The sequence below is a fragment of the Castor canadensis genome, chromosome 4 (genome assembly GCF_047511655.1).
Source record: "Castor canadensis chromosome 4, mCasCan1.hap1v2, whole genome shotgun sequence".
NCBI classification, from domain to species: Eukaryota; Metazoa; Chordata; class Mammalia; order Rodentia; family Castoridae; genus Castor; species Castor canadensis.
Window position 1 is genome coordinate 91,384,259 of NC_133389.1, and position 15,357 is coordinate 91,399,615.

The 15,357-nt window shown below is 36.3% G+C and overlaps 1 protein-coding gene across 9 annotated transcripts in view; it reads right to left on the minus strand.

Annotated features, from left to right (window-relative positions):
- Zranb3 (zinc finger RANBP2-type containing 3) overlaps positions 1–15,357 on the minus strand; it is a 226,460-nt gene that overhangs the window by 54,847 nt on the left and 156,256 nt on the right. For all 9 annotated transcript variants that reach the window (XM_074070642.1, XM_074070641.1, XM_074070638.1 and 6 more), the window contains 4 exons: positions 13,274–13,393; positions 12,360–12,479; positions 8,877–9,056; positions 5,564–5,716 (listed from right to left, as the gene is read on the minus strand). In XM_074070642.1, coding sequence (XP_073926743.1) covers positions 5,564–5,716; positions 8,877–9,056; positions 12,360–12,479; positions 13,274–13,393 — 573 coding nt within the window. The remainder of the gene's footprint in view (positions 1–5,563; positions 5,717–8,876; positions 9,057–12,359; positions 12,480–13,273; positions 13,394–15,357) is intronic.

The following is a 15,357-nucleotide window of genomic DNA, read 5'->3' on the forward strand; positions in this document are numbered from 1 at the left end:
CTGGGCTGGCCTCCTATCTCCACTTCCCTTGTTGTCTTTTTAAATTTTAGTAATCCTAACAGGTCCAAAGTGGTATCTAATTGTGGATGTGATTTGCATCTCATGTAATTTTAATAAATGTTTATCTAATGATCTTTGAATGCCCCATGCATAGTACATATTCCATAAACACTAGCTAAACCAAACTGAAGTATTTAGATGTTTGCTATATTTTACAAGTATTTATTGAAGGCCTGTGATTTGCTAACTCTAAAATGCATCTAGTATAGTTTGGCAAGGATATGAGGATGGACATTGGAGCAGAAAGTCTCAAAGTTCAAATCCCAGCTCTGCCTTTTATTTATTGGCTGAATGAACCTGGGCTGATAATCTTTCTGAATGTATTGAATCATGATGACAGTATCTGCCTCTTGGTGTTGCTGCAAAGGTTTATTTAATTGTTCTGGTTTGGATCTGACCTGCCACCCAAAAGCTCAGCTGTTGAAGGCCTGGGTCCCAGTGGGTGGTGCTATTGAAAGTGATAGAAAATTCAGGAGTTGGAGCCTAAATGGAAGAAGAGACGTGCCTGTGAAGGGGATACTGGAACTCCTGCCCCTTCCCCTCTCTCTACTCTGCTTTGTGGCTGCCATGAAGAGCTTTGCTCTACACATACTCCCATTATCACTATCCTGCCTCATCACAGGCCCAGAAACAATACAGCTAAGTGACCGTGAACAGAAGCCTCTGAAACTATGAGCCAAAATTTATAAATCTTTCCTCCTTTAGGTTGATTTCTCTCAGACATTTTGTCAAAGCAATAGAAAGCTGACTAACTCATTCATATAAAGGGCCTAGCACAATGGCTACATGGAATAACTGTTCAATTCATGTTAATTATTATTATTATTGAAGTCATAAAGGTAAATAGGACAAATGCCTAATAATAACACATGTAACATAAGCTATGACTATCAGATATTTAGGTCTCTATCAACAGCAATGAGGCTAGCCTTGTCATTATTGTTAGGCTAGTAGGTGATTACATAATATTTATAGAATAGTTTGATTTAAAAAAATACATATGAATAAATATTCTAATTTAAGATGAAGTGGCCCCAAGAAACCTGTGCTTTAGCATATGCAGGAACAAAATTTTGGACAAGAGAGATTTAGACTTCATGAATACCACTGTTCCTAAAGGCAGCTTTCTTTTTGCCTTACCATTTATTCAACTAGACAACTAGACTGATGGGAGAAAAATTATTTTTGTATGTATAAGACAACTTTTTTGTCTGAACTTTTTAGTCCATAAGGCAAACACTACACACAATGTGGGCAATTAATAAAAATACCTTTTTAAAATTTTTTAAGCAGGGTGCCAGTGGCTCACACCTGTAATCCTAACTACTTGGGAGGCTGAGATCAGGAGGATCACAGCTTAAGGCCAGTATGGTCAAATAGTTCATGGGACTCCCTTCTCCAAAATAACCAGAACAAAATGGACTGGAAGTGTGGCTCAATCAGTAGAGTGCCTGCTTTGCAAGTAGTAAGCCCTCAGGTCAAACCCAGTCCCACTCAAAATAAAAAAAAAACCAAAAAACATTTGAGGGCAAATTAAAAATTTTCAGTTGTTACACTGACAAGGTTTTCTTCCCAACTACATACAGGTTTTTGTAACAGACCAGCTACCATCTCATATATATATATAATATATATATATATATATATATATATATATATATGGTCCTTAAGCCCTTAAGGACACCCATGTGACTTGAGGATAGCTGTGATGGAGAAAAGGCAGAGGCACGAGATGGGCCAAAACTGCAGAGAGAGAGGCAGGTAAGGAACACAGGCAGTCAGGGAGAAGCTAATGAGGAGGAAGGAAAACTGGGAATACTGATTAGGGGTACACAAGATGAACACAAGAGGCAAGGGACAGCAGAGACTGCAGGGTGGCTGAAGCAAGAGTGACCAAGAAAGGACCAGGAGTAGCTGTTCTGGCTGAATTTGGGAACTCCCCAGAGATATCTTCCAAAATGAAATGATAACTACCATACAATGTAACAAAATGGAAGCAGCTCTGACCTATAGCTTAGAAGAAGAGAAAGCAAGCAGAAATAAGACATGTCCTAAGCAGGAGCAGACTCATTACCTACAGTAAATTAAGAGTCCTTTACTACTTTTTTCTTTTCTTCTTTCCTCTCCCTTCCCCTCCCCTCCTCTCTTTCCTTCCCCTCCCCTCTTCTTTTTTTCAAGACAGGCTCTCACTATGTAGCCCAGGCTGGCCTTGAACTCTTGATCCTCCTGCCTCAGCCTTCCAAGTGCTGGAATTACAGGGATGTACTACCATGCTCGGCACAACAGTCTTTTCTTTGGCTTATACACTAATCACTTATACTCCACTTTCCTTTCGATGCTTTACAGTTCATGTGCAATGGATAAAAGGAACCTTAGGGGCTCTCTAGTAATCAAGAGAGACAAATGGCTGGATAAATGATGTTGCTGATTATTTATTTATGGAGAAAGGGACAAATGAAGATAGGAAAGTCCTTAAAGACATAAAGGGAAAGGCCTAAATTTCTAGAGTAACAGAAAGAGATAGGCCTTAGATGATGACAGCAAAAGGAAAACCAGACAGGGAGAGGCTCCCTATTTGCATACTCACTCAGAACTTGACTCAGAAACAGCCTAATGTCACTTGGAAATGAAAATATACACTAATGTTATCCATACCTTTCTCTCTTTCCATCTGGAGGTGACCAATGTTATCATTTAATGGAAACTATGGCAAGAAAATCAAGATCCCTCAAAACTAAATGAGCACTTAGGTGTCAGACACATTCAGACAAAGATTAAAGGAAGAAATAGTGGAAATGGAATTGACTGAAGCAGTGACCTTGGTGATACACTGACTCCCAGGGAGGATTGCTTACTTAAGGGACAGCCAGTGGGGCTGTGCAAAAGTATCTTTCCTCATGCTGGCAGCATTTTTTCTTTTCATTTGAGTTTCATCGGAGCTAATAAATAGGTGTTAGTAGGGGTATCTACTAATCTTGGGTTGAAACAGAGTCCTACAGGCTCTACAGAGCCTACAGAGTCCTACAGTCCATGTACTTCTAGCTAGATCATGGGGATCTGATCCTCACAGGACAAAGGCCTGTGAAGAAGTATAATGAAGGTATTAAGGATGGCTATTTCCCAACCATTACCAAAATGTTTCAATATTTTAACAACTTATACCAACACATTTATATTGGTATATACTAATGGAGTCCCAGCTTTGGTGCTAAGAAATTTTTCTTCCAATACTGACAGTTAGCTGAGTTATGAGGCAGAAATAGGATTCTGATTAAAAGAGAAGGGAAAGAAAAGATAATGTAATTCTGAAAGGCAATGAGTACCAGATGAGAAGGCAGGAGAGACCAAACTAATATAAAAATTATATTTTTATATTATATTTAGGAAAATAAAACTAACTATGAAAGATACACAAGTAACTCAAGAAAGTAAGATTTGGTAAGGGTGATTTTTTTCTTTGACCTTGTATGCAGATACATATTTTCCTTGAGAAAAACTTTTAATTTAAAACAGTGGGAGAATGTTTTTCAAAATCTTAAAGTCTACCTTAGAAATGAACTCTTAAATATGGTTAGATATTTGGGGAATTTCAGAGAAAAAACAGCTTCAATCACAATTTATTTATGTACACATATATATGCATATATATTTAAAGATCTAGGATTTCTATTGAACTTTTTTTTTGGCAGTACTGGAGTTTGAACTCAGGGCCTCATGCTTGCTAGGCATGTGCTCTACCTCTTGAACCACTCCACTAGCCCTCTATTGATTTACTTTTGTAAAACAAAATAAACACTGCTAAATGAAGCAGGTTTTTAAGTTAAAAAACTCTTAAAAATCATCATCTCCATTTTTTAGCAATATTTGGCAGAATGGCATTCTAGTATTCAAGAAAAACGTATTAATTCTTCAAATAAGATCCATGACAAATTTAGTATGATTTCACATAAAATGTTTTAATGGCTGGATGTAGTAGCTCATATCTGTAATCCTAGTGGAGACGGAGAGGATCACGGTTCGAGGTCAGCCTGGGCAAAAAGTCTGTTGACCTCCCACCCTCCCAATCAATAAAAGCTGGGTGCAGTGGCATGTGCCTGTCATACTAGCTACGTGGGAAGAATAAATAGGAGGATTGCAGTCCAGTCCAGCCTGGGCATAAAAGCAAGACCCTGTTCAAAAAGTAATTAAAGCAAAAAGGGCTGGTGTTGTGGCTCAAGTGGTAGAGATGCTTGCCTAGCAAGCATAAGTTCAAACCCACCAAAAAAAAAAAGTATAAAACTTTAAATTCTGTTTCTATAATTTCTGATCAACTCTTTGGAAAATTAAAATAAAACTCTACATAACTCTCACACCGTGTTGCCTCAAAGAGGTTGGATGTAACAGACAGGATAAATTATAAACGTTCCTAGTACATTATTTCCTATTGAGTCTATGTATAGCCTCCAAACAGCATTTTTCAGGGGTGGGATTGTGGGATAAAATATATAATTGTACAGTGAATATCACAAACATCCATATACCTACCATTCAAAATTACAAATACTAATGTTATTTCTAACCCTCTCTTAAAATAAGAAAAAATAAAACATTTCTGTTGAAGCTGTTAACACATTTTTACTCCTAGATCTAGTCTCCTTTTCTAGAGGTAACCAATTTTATAAATTTCACATATATTCTTCTAATCTATGTATGTTTTATTACATACATTCATACTCATAAATATGAATATTCTTATATGCTATGATATTTAAAAATAACTTCATAGTGATCTTTTTTGTCGAAAGGGGGAAATCAAGTTCTTTACAGAAAAATGCCAGCTAATAAATATGAAGGGATGATGGAATTAGGAAAACTACCATTTCAAAAATGAAAATCATCAGTAAATGCTAAAATTGTTGAGTGAAGTTTTGGGAACAAGATAGTCACATGATCTGAAAGTACCACACCACAGATTCTTTGTTAAAGTTGTCTTTACAAGTTGACTTCTTTTAGTAAGGCAGAACTTCTAACATTTTTGGCAACTCAGGTCTGCTCAGATACATGTTTGCCTATTTTCTGTTGGCATACTTGTGTATATTGAATTGTATAAATTCTTTATAACCTTTATATCCTTTGGACACTGTGCTGCAACTATCTTTACTGAGTCTGTGATTTATGTACAGGACATTTATATAACAAATGATTTTGATTTCAGTATTGTTAAATATCTCAATTTTAAAACATTATTATTTGTGCATTTTGAGGCAAACTATCTTCTACTTTCAGGGTCCTAAAGATAAACTCCAATATTTTCCTCTGAAGGTTGGATTCTACCCAGTTTGTTGATCAAAGGGGCTAAACAGTGAGTGCTGAAACTCTTGGAACATATAAGCCACTTTAGTAGGCTCATTCTTTCAATATAGTCTTTGATTCTACAAGGTTTTCCAGCTTTCCTTTCAAGGGCATGAATAATTGAGGTGATAAAAGTATAGTTTCAAAATATTAAATGTCATTATCATCTTACATGAGTAAATAGAACTTCCTTCCTGAGCTCTTCAGAACTGTCATTGGGAGTCCATGCTTCAGCAAATTGCAGAAAATCCCATTTTTCTTTATCACCTTCCTCAGCCTGAAGTTTTTCCTTTCTACCATTCAATGTGCTTCCTGTGACCTGAGCCTGGAAATGGAAAAACATACGAATTTTATAACAGTTCACCTCACGGTTGACATTCACTAATTTGTAACTTGGTTTTGAATTTAAATCACAAGCTATTTGCTAAGAAAATCTTATTGTTGCAACTTATCATGGGCTTTAGTAATATAGTTATGCAAAACTATAATTGCACCACCAAGCTAATGATTTCTGTGCTTAATGAGGAAAATGTCTAACTAGAAATGTTATACTATTCACTTTTCTCATAAGACTTCTATTCTAATATTTATATACTTTGAAATTTAACCAACATATGATTGGCCATTTTGAATATCTATGCTCACTGCTCAAAAAACATTGTAACAAAACGAATGTCTGTGCTTTCCCCACCATTGAAACCCTAACTCCCAGTGTAATGTATTAGGAAGTGGGAACTCGGGGAGGCGATTAGGCCATGAGGGTGGAACTATCATGAATGGGATTAGTACCCTTATAAAAGGACCACAGAGAGCTCTCTTACCCTCTTTCCACCACGTGAAATAACAACAAGAAGTCAGCAGCTCCAGCATGCAAGAGCCAGATCATACTGGCATTCTAATCTCAAACTTCTAGCCTCCAGAAGTATGCAAGATAAATTTCTATTTACTTCTATGTACTATGTTATAGTAGTCCAAATTTGCTAATAAAGAAATTGGCATAAAAAGTGGAAGTGCTGATGTAATAAATACCTAACAATGTGTAAGTGTTTTGAAACTAGGTAATGGATAGAGGTGGGAGAATGTTGAAGTATGTGGTAGGAAAAATTATAGATTGCCAAGAAGGGAATTTTAAAGGCAATTCTAAGAAAGAAATTGAGGAGCGCTTCTATCCTCTTAGAGAACATGGACAGATTACATTCTGTCCATGTAATCATGAACAGAATCATGTTGGTAGGACATGAATGGAAAAGGCCATTCTGATGCAGTCTCAGATGAAAACAAGGAACATGCTATTGGAGGCTGGAAGAAAAGCAATCCTTATTTAAAGCCAGCAAAGAATTTACCTGAATTGTATTCATGTTCTAGTGTTTTGTGGAAGGTAGAACATGTATGCAATAAAACTGTATATTCAGCTGAGGATATTTTTAGGTGAAGTGTTGAAGGGTACAGCTTGCTTCTATTTACAATAAAATGTAAAATGCAAGAAAAAAACTTGAAGATAGAACTATTAAGCAAAAGTAATCAGAATTCAAATATTTGGAAGATTATCAGTCTATTCTTTGTAGCAAAAATGAGGAAAAGTGTTTAGAAAAGAATACTGAGGGTGTAGTCAAGTGACCATTTGATATGGAGATCAGTATGTATGTAAACCACAGACTTAGCCAGCCATTTCAATAAAAGGCAGAAGTAAAGATAGCAATATACAAGCAGAAACAGTGCCAGCTGGTACTAAAGGATTAGAGACAATATGACTAAAATAAAGGTAGACTGTCAGACTACCTAGGCCATACAGAACTGAACCACAGAACTAGTCAGCTGTAAACATATCATCTTCTTCAAGAGAAGGGAAGAAGGACTGTGAAGGCAATTCAGAGAGCATCATGTTTGCCACTCCTACCACAGGCCTGAAATGCACAAGGCCTGGTGTGCGTGTGTGTATGGGATGGTGGCAAATCTGCCTCCACCTCAATTTCAAAGAATGTTTTTAATGTTCAGTGGAGATGTGGGGATAGGGTTTCCCAGTGGAGTTTTGGAGTTGTGATTCCCAGTCCAAAAGAGAACCATATCAGGTTCTTGAGAACCTGTAAGCCACGGCACGGGTGGGCTGTCACAGAGAACCAGTGTGGGGAGTGATTTTTCTACACTATGGATCTAGATGGCAGTGCTTCTGTCCTAGTGCCCAGACAGGGCAGAGTATGGAGCCACAGAAAATTAATCTCAAGCTTTATACCTTATGTAGTTTGCCTTGTGAGGTTTTGGACTTGCATGGGACCAGTCAACCCTTTCTTTGTTCCTTTTGGAATGTAAATGTGTATCCTATACATCTGTCTCACAATTGTATTTTGGAAGCACGTAACTTTGTTGGTTTTACAGATTCATAGCTGGAGAAGAATTCTGTCTCAGAATGAGATTCACCCATATCTGATTTAGATGATATTTAGATGAGACATTGGATTTTAGATTTTGGAGTTAATGCTATAACAAGCTAAGACTTCAGGAATGAATGGGAAAGAATGAATGCATTTTGCATGTGAAAGCACATGAATTTTGGGGTATCAGGATAAAATGCAATGGGGTACATGAGTCTCCCTACAGTTCATATATTGAAATTAACTCCCAACGGCATTAGATATTAGGAGGTGGAGCCTTTGGGAGGTGATTAGGTAATGAAGACAGAGCCCTCAAGAATGAGATCACTGTCCTTATAAAATGGTCTCCAGAGAACTCTCTTGCTTTCTTTCTACCATGTGCAGATACAACAGGAAGTCAGTAGTCTACAACTGGGAAGAGGGTCATCAACAGAACTTGACCAAGGTGGCACCCTGATAACACATTTCTATCCTCTAAAACTGTGAGAAAGACATTTCTGTTGTTTATATGCCACCCAGTGTATGGTACTTTGTTGTAGTATTCCTAACTGACTAAGATAGAAATCCTCTAATCCTTAGTCAAATCCTTTCTATAAACATCTTTCAAGGTTGGGAAGAAAGGACAGCTGAGTGAACAGAGCAAAGAATGTCATTTCTAACTTTTCTAGAGTCTGGGTACAGGGTGTCTTTTGTCTAGTATCAGTTGAAAACTCAAGAATCTTTCTGGAAAAGGTTCATTCTTAGGCTACAAAAGAGAACTGAAGCTTCAAATATTGTGGTTTCTTGCTAGCTAATACTATTCTTCTAGCTCCTACAGTACTAGAAACAGTGTGTGAGGCCCTTGGGTTCAATCCCCTGAACCAAAAAAAAAAAAAAAAAAAAAAAAGTAAAATTTGCAAAAGAATAGGGATGCATAGAAATTCATATGTCTCATATCATAGAGGACTGCAGGCAGGGTACTACTAAATGGAAACTTTTCTGAACTTGGTCTCTACTTATCACCATTATCTTGATATACTTAAGTATCTTTTGCCTAAACACATTAAAACTCAGCCTCTTAACTCATGCAGGATCATAATAATGAAGCTGGTAACTTGGTTTCAATTCAAGCTTTACCTTTCGATTCAACATTCCCCACATTAGGGTGTCTAGAGTTCCATTTGCAATAAGATAGTGAATATTCACAGAACTGCATTGTCCAATTCGGTGAACACGGTCTTCTGCTTGTTTTATATGTCCAGGGTCCCAGTACAATTCAGCAAATACAACATGACTTGCAGCAGTAAATGTTAAACCCTAAGCAAAACAAAGAAACTGAGATGTAAATAAATTGAGAATGTAAGAGTCACATATAATAAAGTCTTTCTGAACATGTTAAATGGAGAACAGAACACTAAGGGACTTAAAAACAAATCAGTCATTTATTTTAAGACAAAATAAGAAGATTTAACTCATGAAAGGCAAATAAAGGCTACTTATTTCAAGATAGCCAGATGAACTACAAAAAATACAAATATTTAAAGGCACTTCAGTTTTTCAAGAATCAGGTTAATGGATATATATAAACAAAATAACTTTATCCTTTGATGAAGACTGGATTTACTTTACCACTGCAAAATCTAATAAAATACACTATAAAAGAGAATATAATTTCTAACACATGGTCTCCATAGCAACTAAGCAGAGAGCACTGACATCCTTTTGATTTATTCAAACTGCTGTGCTATAAAGTAAGAAAATCATATCTCCAGTCATGCTATTTCCTTCTTGTGAAATTTCTCATGTTATATTCTGAAGACCCTGAAGTTTTCTACTTTATGTCTCAATATATCTAATGCAATTGCATTTTTTATGAACTAGTATGACATAAAATAGTCGTTTTATAATCAATATATGAAACAATGCAAATCTTTTTAGGTGAAAAATATGTAAAAAATGCATGACACTGAAGTTAGTAGGCTGAGTGAACTGTCAGCCTTACTATGATAGCATATGACAGTAAATGATGAAGGGAGGATGGACAGAAATTCTACCATCCTTTATGATATGGTCTAATTTATGCTGTTGTTCATATGCATTGGAACTTATTTGGCAGTACCAGGGTTTGAACTCAGTGCCTCACGCTTGTTAGGCCGGCACTCTACTACTTGAGCCACACCCCAAGCCAGGAATCTTATTCTAGGGACTGACTTTTGTAATTGGTATGTTGTTATTTTACCTTAAAATATTGTGTATCATATAACAGAGTTATATCAGCATTCATTAAATGGGGCATTAGTTCTCAAGTTGAAAAATTCACTGAAAATCAGTTACTTTATAAAATAGGTTAGAAGTAATAAAACCATGGATAGAGCCAAACAAATGTTATTAAACTGTGCAGTTATTTAGTACCCAAAATGCCATAAAATATTAGCAATAATGCTGAGAAAATAAACAGTAGTATTTCCAGAGGGACACCTTTAAGTTTGTCAAAAGCATCACATGACCATACAAGAACAAAGAGCAAATATGCTGGCATGATCAGGGTCACTCGAAGAAGCTGCTAAACTATAATGTAAGATTCACAGCACCAAGAACAAAGCCCTTCTTACTTTCCTTTATTCTTATGAAGATATTAGGCTTCAAGTATACAAGTCTTAAATTATGTAAGATCTTTAGGAATATAGCTTTAAATAAAATGGGAATATTCTGTATAATCATAATTTCAGTCATCTATTTTTTAATTACATTTTAAATTTTTAATAGTCAGACTCTTTTGTCTTGTTTTCTTTTACTAATCACCTCCACTGATAGGAGCACTCCATTTCTAATTTTAAGTTCTTCTTGATGATACTCTTTATGGCTGAAATACTCTGATATAGAACTAGAAGTTAACTTTAATATGAAGGGAGTGTTGAGGCAACCCTCCTTTTGGATAGAACTCCTGGTGAGTTCAAGAACTGCTTCATCTTCCTAGAGTTTCCCTTATACATGCAATCATATATGCATCAATTTGCTAGGTAAAAGCAGATCTTTGGCATATATGAAGTTGATACCACAGACATTTGCTAAATTACTTTCCCCTATGCTAAATGTCCTTGCTTAGACATTTAAATCAAAACATGTTAGAATGTAGCAGAAAAACAGTCCAGAGGGATCCCCTCTTATATAGTTTGGCTAAGACTGTCATTGCTTTTCCTAATACATATTCTTCTTTTATGCCTTTGTAACGTTAACACTTGGTTTTTAGGTGTGCTACCTGAAAAAAAAGACTACTCTTTACAGCTTCCTTTGCAGTTAGGTGTGGTCACAAGATTAACAATGACATGCAGTGTGCCTTCTTCTTCAGGCAGCTGCCTGGACTGAAGATATGAGGGAGAAGCTTGAGCAACTCTCTTTGATAAGAGAGTGTTGCTTGGAGTAGAAAGCAGAAAGTCACAAGGTGCATGGGACCTAAGGACTGTCTACAAGAGACAGTCTAAAACTCTTAATAGGAGTTTTCATTTACTTGTAGTCGTAATTTTTAAAAACAATTATATAAGCATATATTAGTTGTACAGAGGAGTTTCATTGTGACATTTTCATATATGCTACAACATACCTTGATTAAAAAGGACAAACTAATGGCATTTTATAACAAGTTCTGAGACAAAAGAGTTTTCCTCCCTTAGGGCACAATGTCTCTCAGACTCTGATGAACCACAACCAAGTTGTGGGAGACCAGTAACTAAATAGGCTGAGAAAGAACTTTGACATGTGCAAGGCCATGTCAAACACCTTTGTGCTGAGAAGGCAAGGTGAGCAAGGTTCAGCAAGGCTGCTTTGCAAGAGGGAGACTGAGGCAGTGGAGATAGAGCTTGGCATAAGCACGGCTCTGTCAAAGGGCCCCTTGGCTGACAGGCAGGGACCCAGACAAGGGGAGGCAAGGTTCAGCAAGGCTGCCTTGCAAGGAAAACAGGGCATATTGATGTAGTCAGGATAGTCTGCAGTAAATAACAACATACCATAGCTGCGCTGTTCCTGCTGCCTACGCAACTGGACCCATGAGAACTTGACCTGCCCTTTACCATGCTTTCCCACATTTGCTGTATAAATAAATGCACTTGTAGGAGGAGGGGGTTGCCAGCATTTCTCATCAGTAGTGCTGGACCCACCTGGTCCTAAGCTTTTCTGTATGTCTGTCTTTGTGTCTTTCTTCTCAATCCCCAGTCGCTCCCAGTCAGGTCAAGGGACCTGCTTGTGCTGGCCATGAGACGAAGTAAGATAAGTGGTAAAAAAAGGGTATGAGATTGGAACATTTCGTACAATGTTAATATTTTAAATAAAATCTAACATGTCAAAAAAGTATGAGAAAATTCTATGCAAATTCAAAGAACGTGGAAAAGGACAGGGACCCTTTTCTATTCTTGGAAATTCTTTCTTTGAAATCTTAGGAAGAAGTGAGAAAAATAATTTTGAGGCTTCTGTCTATTACACATTCTAGCACTCTAAAGTAGAATGAGTACTTATTATAGATATCTGGATATAAAATTACAAGCTTACAAACCAAGATTATAGCTATTCATCTTTTTATTTTCTCAATGACATCTTCTTATGAAACTCAGACATGAATGTTCTTACCTGTCCAGCAGCCTGAATGCTCAGGATAGCTACACGAGTATCAGGATCCTTTTGAAATTGATTGACTAGATGAATCCTTTCTGAAGATGGAACACTTCCATCTATCCTAATGTAACGAGTCTGGCATCAAAAGGTAAATGATAAAATTAGAACAAGCCCATGCACCATCTTTTATATTTTACAGCTTATTTTTTTGGCCATATGAGAGTGAAAATTGGCTAAGATCACAGGTTGGCAAATGCTATACAAGAAAAATCTTATCTAAATTTCTTATAATTCTTATTTTTAATATTTTAAACTACATGAGGATAAGTCTATGCTGAATTTATCTTTATACCATTAGTGCTAATAGCAATGGCTTTTTTTTTGTGGGTGTGGTACTGGGGCTTGAACTCAGGGCATTCACCTACTAGAAATTAAGCTGGGTCTAAAACAATGCAGTAAAGATAGGCAATTTGGTGGAGCTAGCCTGGTAAATTACATGGGTCATGCATTTCAAATTAATCTGTACTACCTCTTAATCATTTTCTATAGAGTATACTGCCTGGCAGTTGAAGAGGTATAATTGCAATTAGGCATTAAAATTGGCTGGATTCCTTCTTCCTTCTGTGCAAGCCACATTCAGGGACCATTATATAGGGGTATATCTCACATTATGGCTATAAAGGCTGCATATCATTAATTCAGATAAAATGAATAGAGGAAAAAACTTAAGTCAGTAAAAAGAGAAAACAATACACCATCCTAATAATATTAGTATAATTTGCAAGCAAAATATTTAATAATAAATTATGTAAAAAATAATAAAAATTTAAAACATTACCTAAAGAAGGCAAAAAAACCCACTCAAATTACAAGGATATAGATGATATTTTGCATTCTAAAAATTATTTTATAGAAAAATGTCAAAATACCTTGTTTTCAATGACTGCTTCTGTGCAAGCTTGGAGCATACTTAAATGGTGAGCAAAAATCAGAAATTTAAGAGACTCATTCTGAAGCATCATCTTAATATAATCCTTTACGGCACCTGCCTAAATATTAAAAGTTAAAATTTATTAATGTCATAAAATTTTTATTAAAAAATCATTACTTAATAAAGCAAGAAAACTGCCTTAAAAATCAGTAAGTCTCTTTGATCATCAGTAGGTCACTATGAACTTTTAGATGCTTTCTTCTGTAGACAGCCTAAGGAAGTAGAAGCCCACAAGTAAGGGTCATATGGACAAAGGACAGGAAGGGCATGTTAGTCACTTTTTCATCACTGGGATAAAATACCTGAGAGAAATCAACTTAAAGGAGGAAAGATTTATTTTGGTTCACAGTTTCAGAGATTTCAGTTCATGCTCACTTGCTCTGTTGTTTCTGGGCAGTGGTAAGGCAGAACGTCATGGCAGGGAGAATATGTGGAGGAGGTGGCTCTCCTTCTGACAGCCAGGAAGGAGACAAGATATACCTTTCCAGGAAAGGCCCCCAGAGACCTATTTCCTTCATCTAGGCCCCACCTCCTAATTTCCACTACGTCTCAATAATATCACCAAATTATGAGTCTAGGGCTGGGATGTAGGCCAGTGGCAGATGCTTGCTTATCTAGCATGTGTAAGGTCCTTGATTTATTCCCTGGTAACACAAGAAAATAAAACTAAACAAAATTATGAGCCCATTAATGAATCAATCCACTGACAAAGTCAGAGCCCTCATGATCCAATCACTTCTAAAATCTAACAGCTGGCAACCAAACCTTTAAAACATGAGTCTTCCAGGAATCTTTCAGGTTCAAACTACAACAGAGGGGGAATAAACGAGAGATAAGACAAAAGCAAGACAAGAATTAGGGGAGAAAAATAAAACAAAAAGGTTTCAATGGAATAGGGTAGTCAAGATGTATGGTCAAGAGGGTTGATAATTTTGTTTAGAAGACAGTTTTCAGGGCTGAAGATGTGGCTCAAGTTGTGGAGCACTTGCCTAGCAAGCATGTGGCCCTGAGTTTAAATCCCAGTACTGTGAAAAGAAAATGGTATATGTATATATATGACTAAGCAAAAACAAAGTTATGAGAAAATGGAATGAAAAAAATTATATGAATAGATTTTTTTAAAAAGGACAGACTGCAAAAGGGTAAGAAGTCTGGGATTGAAGCTTAAATTTACTTTTTAATTCAGGAAACAGGTAGGCTTATAAATAGGCAGTTAAAGAAGTAGGTACACTAGGAGAAATGGAGAATGAGGGTGTTTAGCTTGTCTTTGGGATGGAAAAGATTAAAAGAGCCAGGAGTGACAATATCAAGAGCACGGGAAAAAGGTATTTGAGAACAGGAGGAGATGGAGAAATTGTGAGGTAGAAGGAAAAAAAAAAATCAAGAAAGTTCAGACGGAATAGTATTTCTTGGTTAACTTGAGGTCATGTTACCTAGAAGGAGAAATCAATATGGGATGACTTAAATAGGAATTAAACTTAAAGTAGATAACATGAGTTAAAAAAACTAGTTACTAGCACGGTGGTTGCATACTGTAATCCCAGCACTAGGAAAGCTGAAGAAGGAAGATCATGAGTTTGAAGCCAACCTGAGTTAAATAGTGAAACCCTGTCTCAAATAAACAAATGAAAAAAACAAACCAAAAAATTGAATTGCATTGGATTTCTCAGCAACAATACTAGAAATTCTTAGAGAAAATGATTTATAATAATTTTATATTTGGCCAAATTAAAAATCAGGTATAAAGAATAGAAATATTTTCAAATATGTGACTGAAATAATTTACCTCCAATGTATTCTGTCTTGGGAGGCTACTAGAGAATGTGCTCCAGCAAAACAGGAGATCAGACAAAAAAAGGAAATATCAAGAAAAGAGATTATTCAGCACAAGGGAGAAATAAAGAAAATTTCTGGAATGAGAGCTGTGTAGCAAACTAAAAGAACAGTAGTGCAGATCAGAACTGATCAGAAAGTGCCAAGGGAAATTTCTTTCAGAAGAGAATAAGACCTACACTTAAAAAT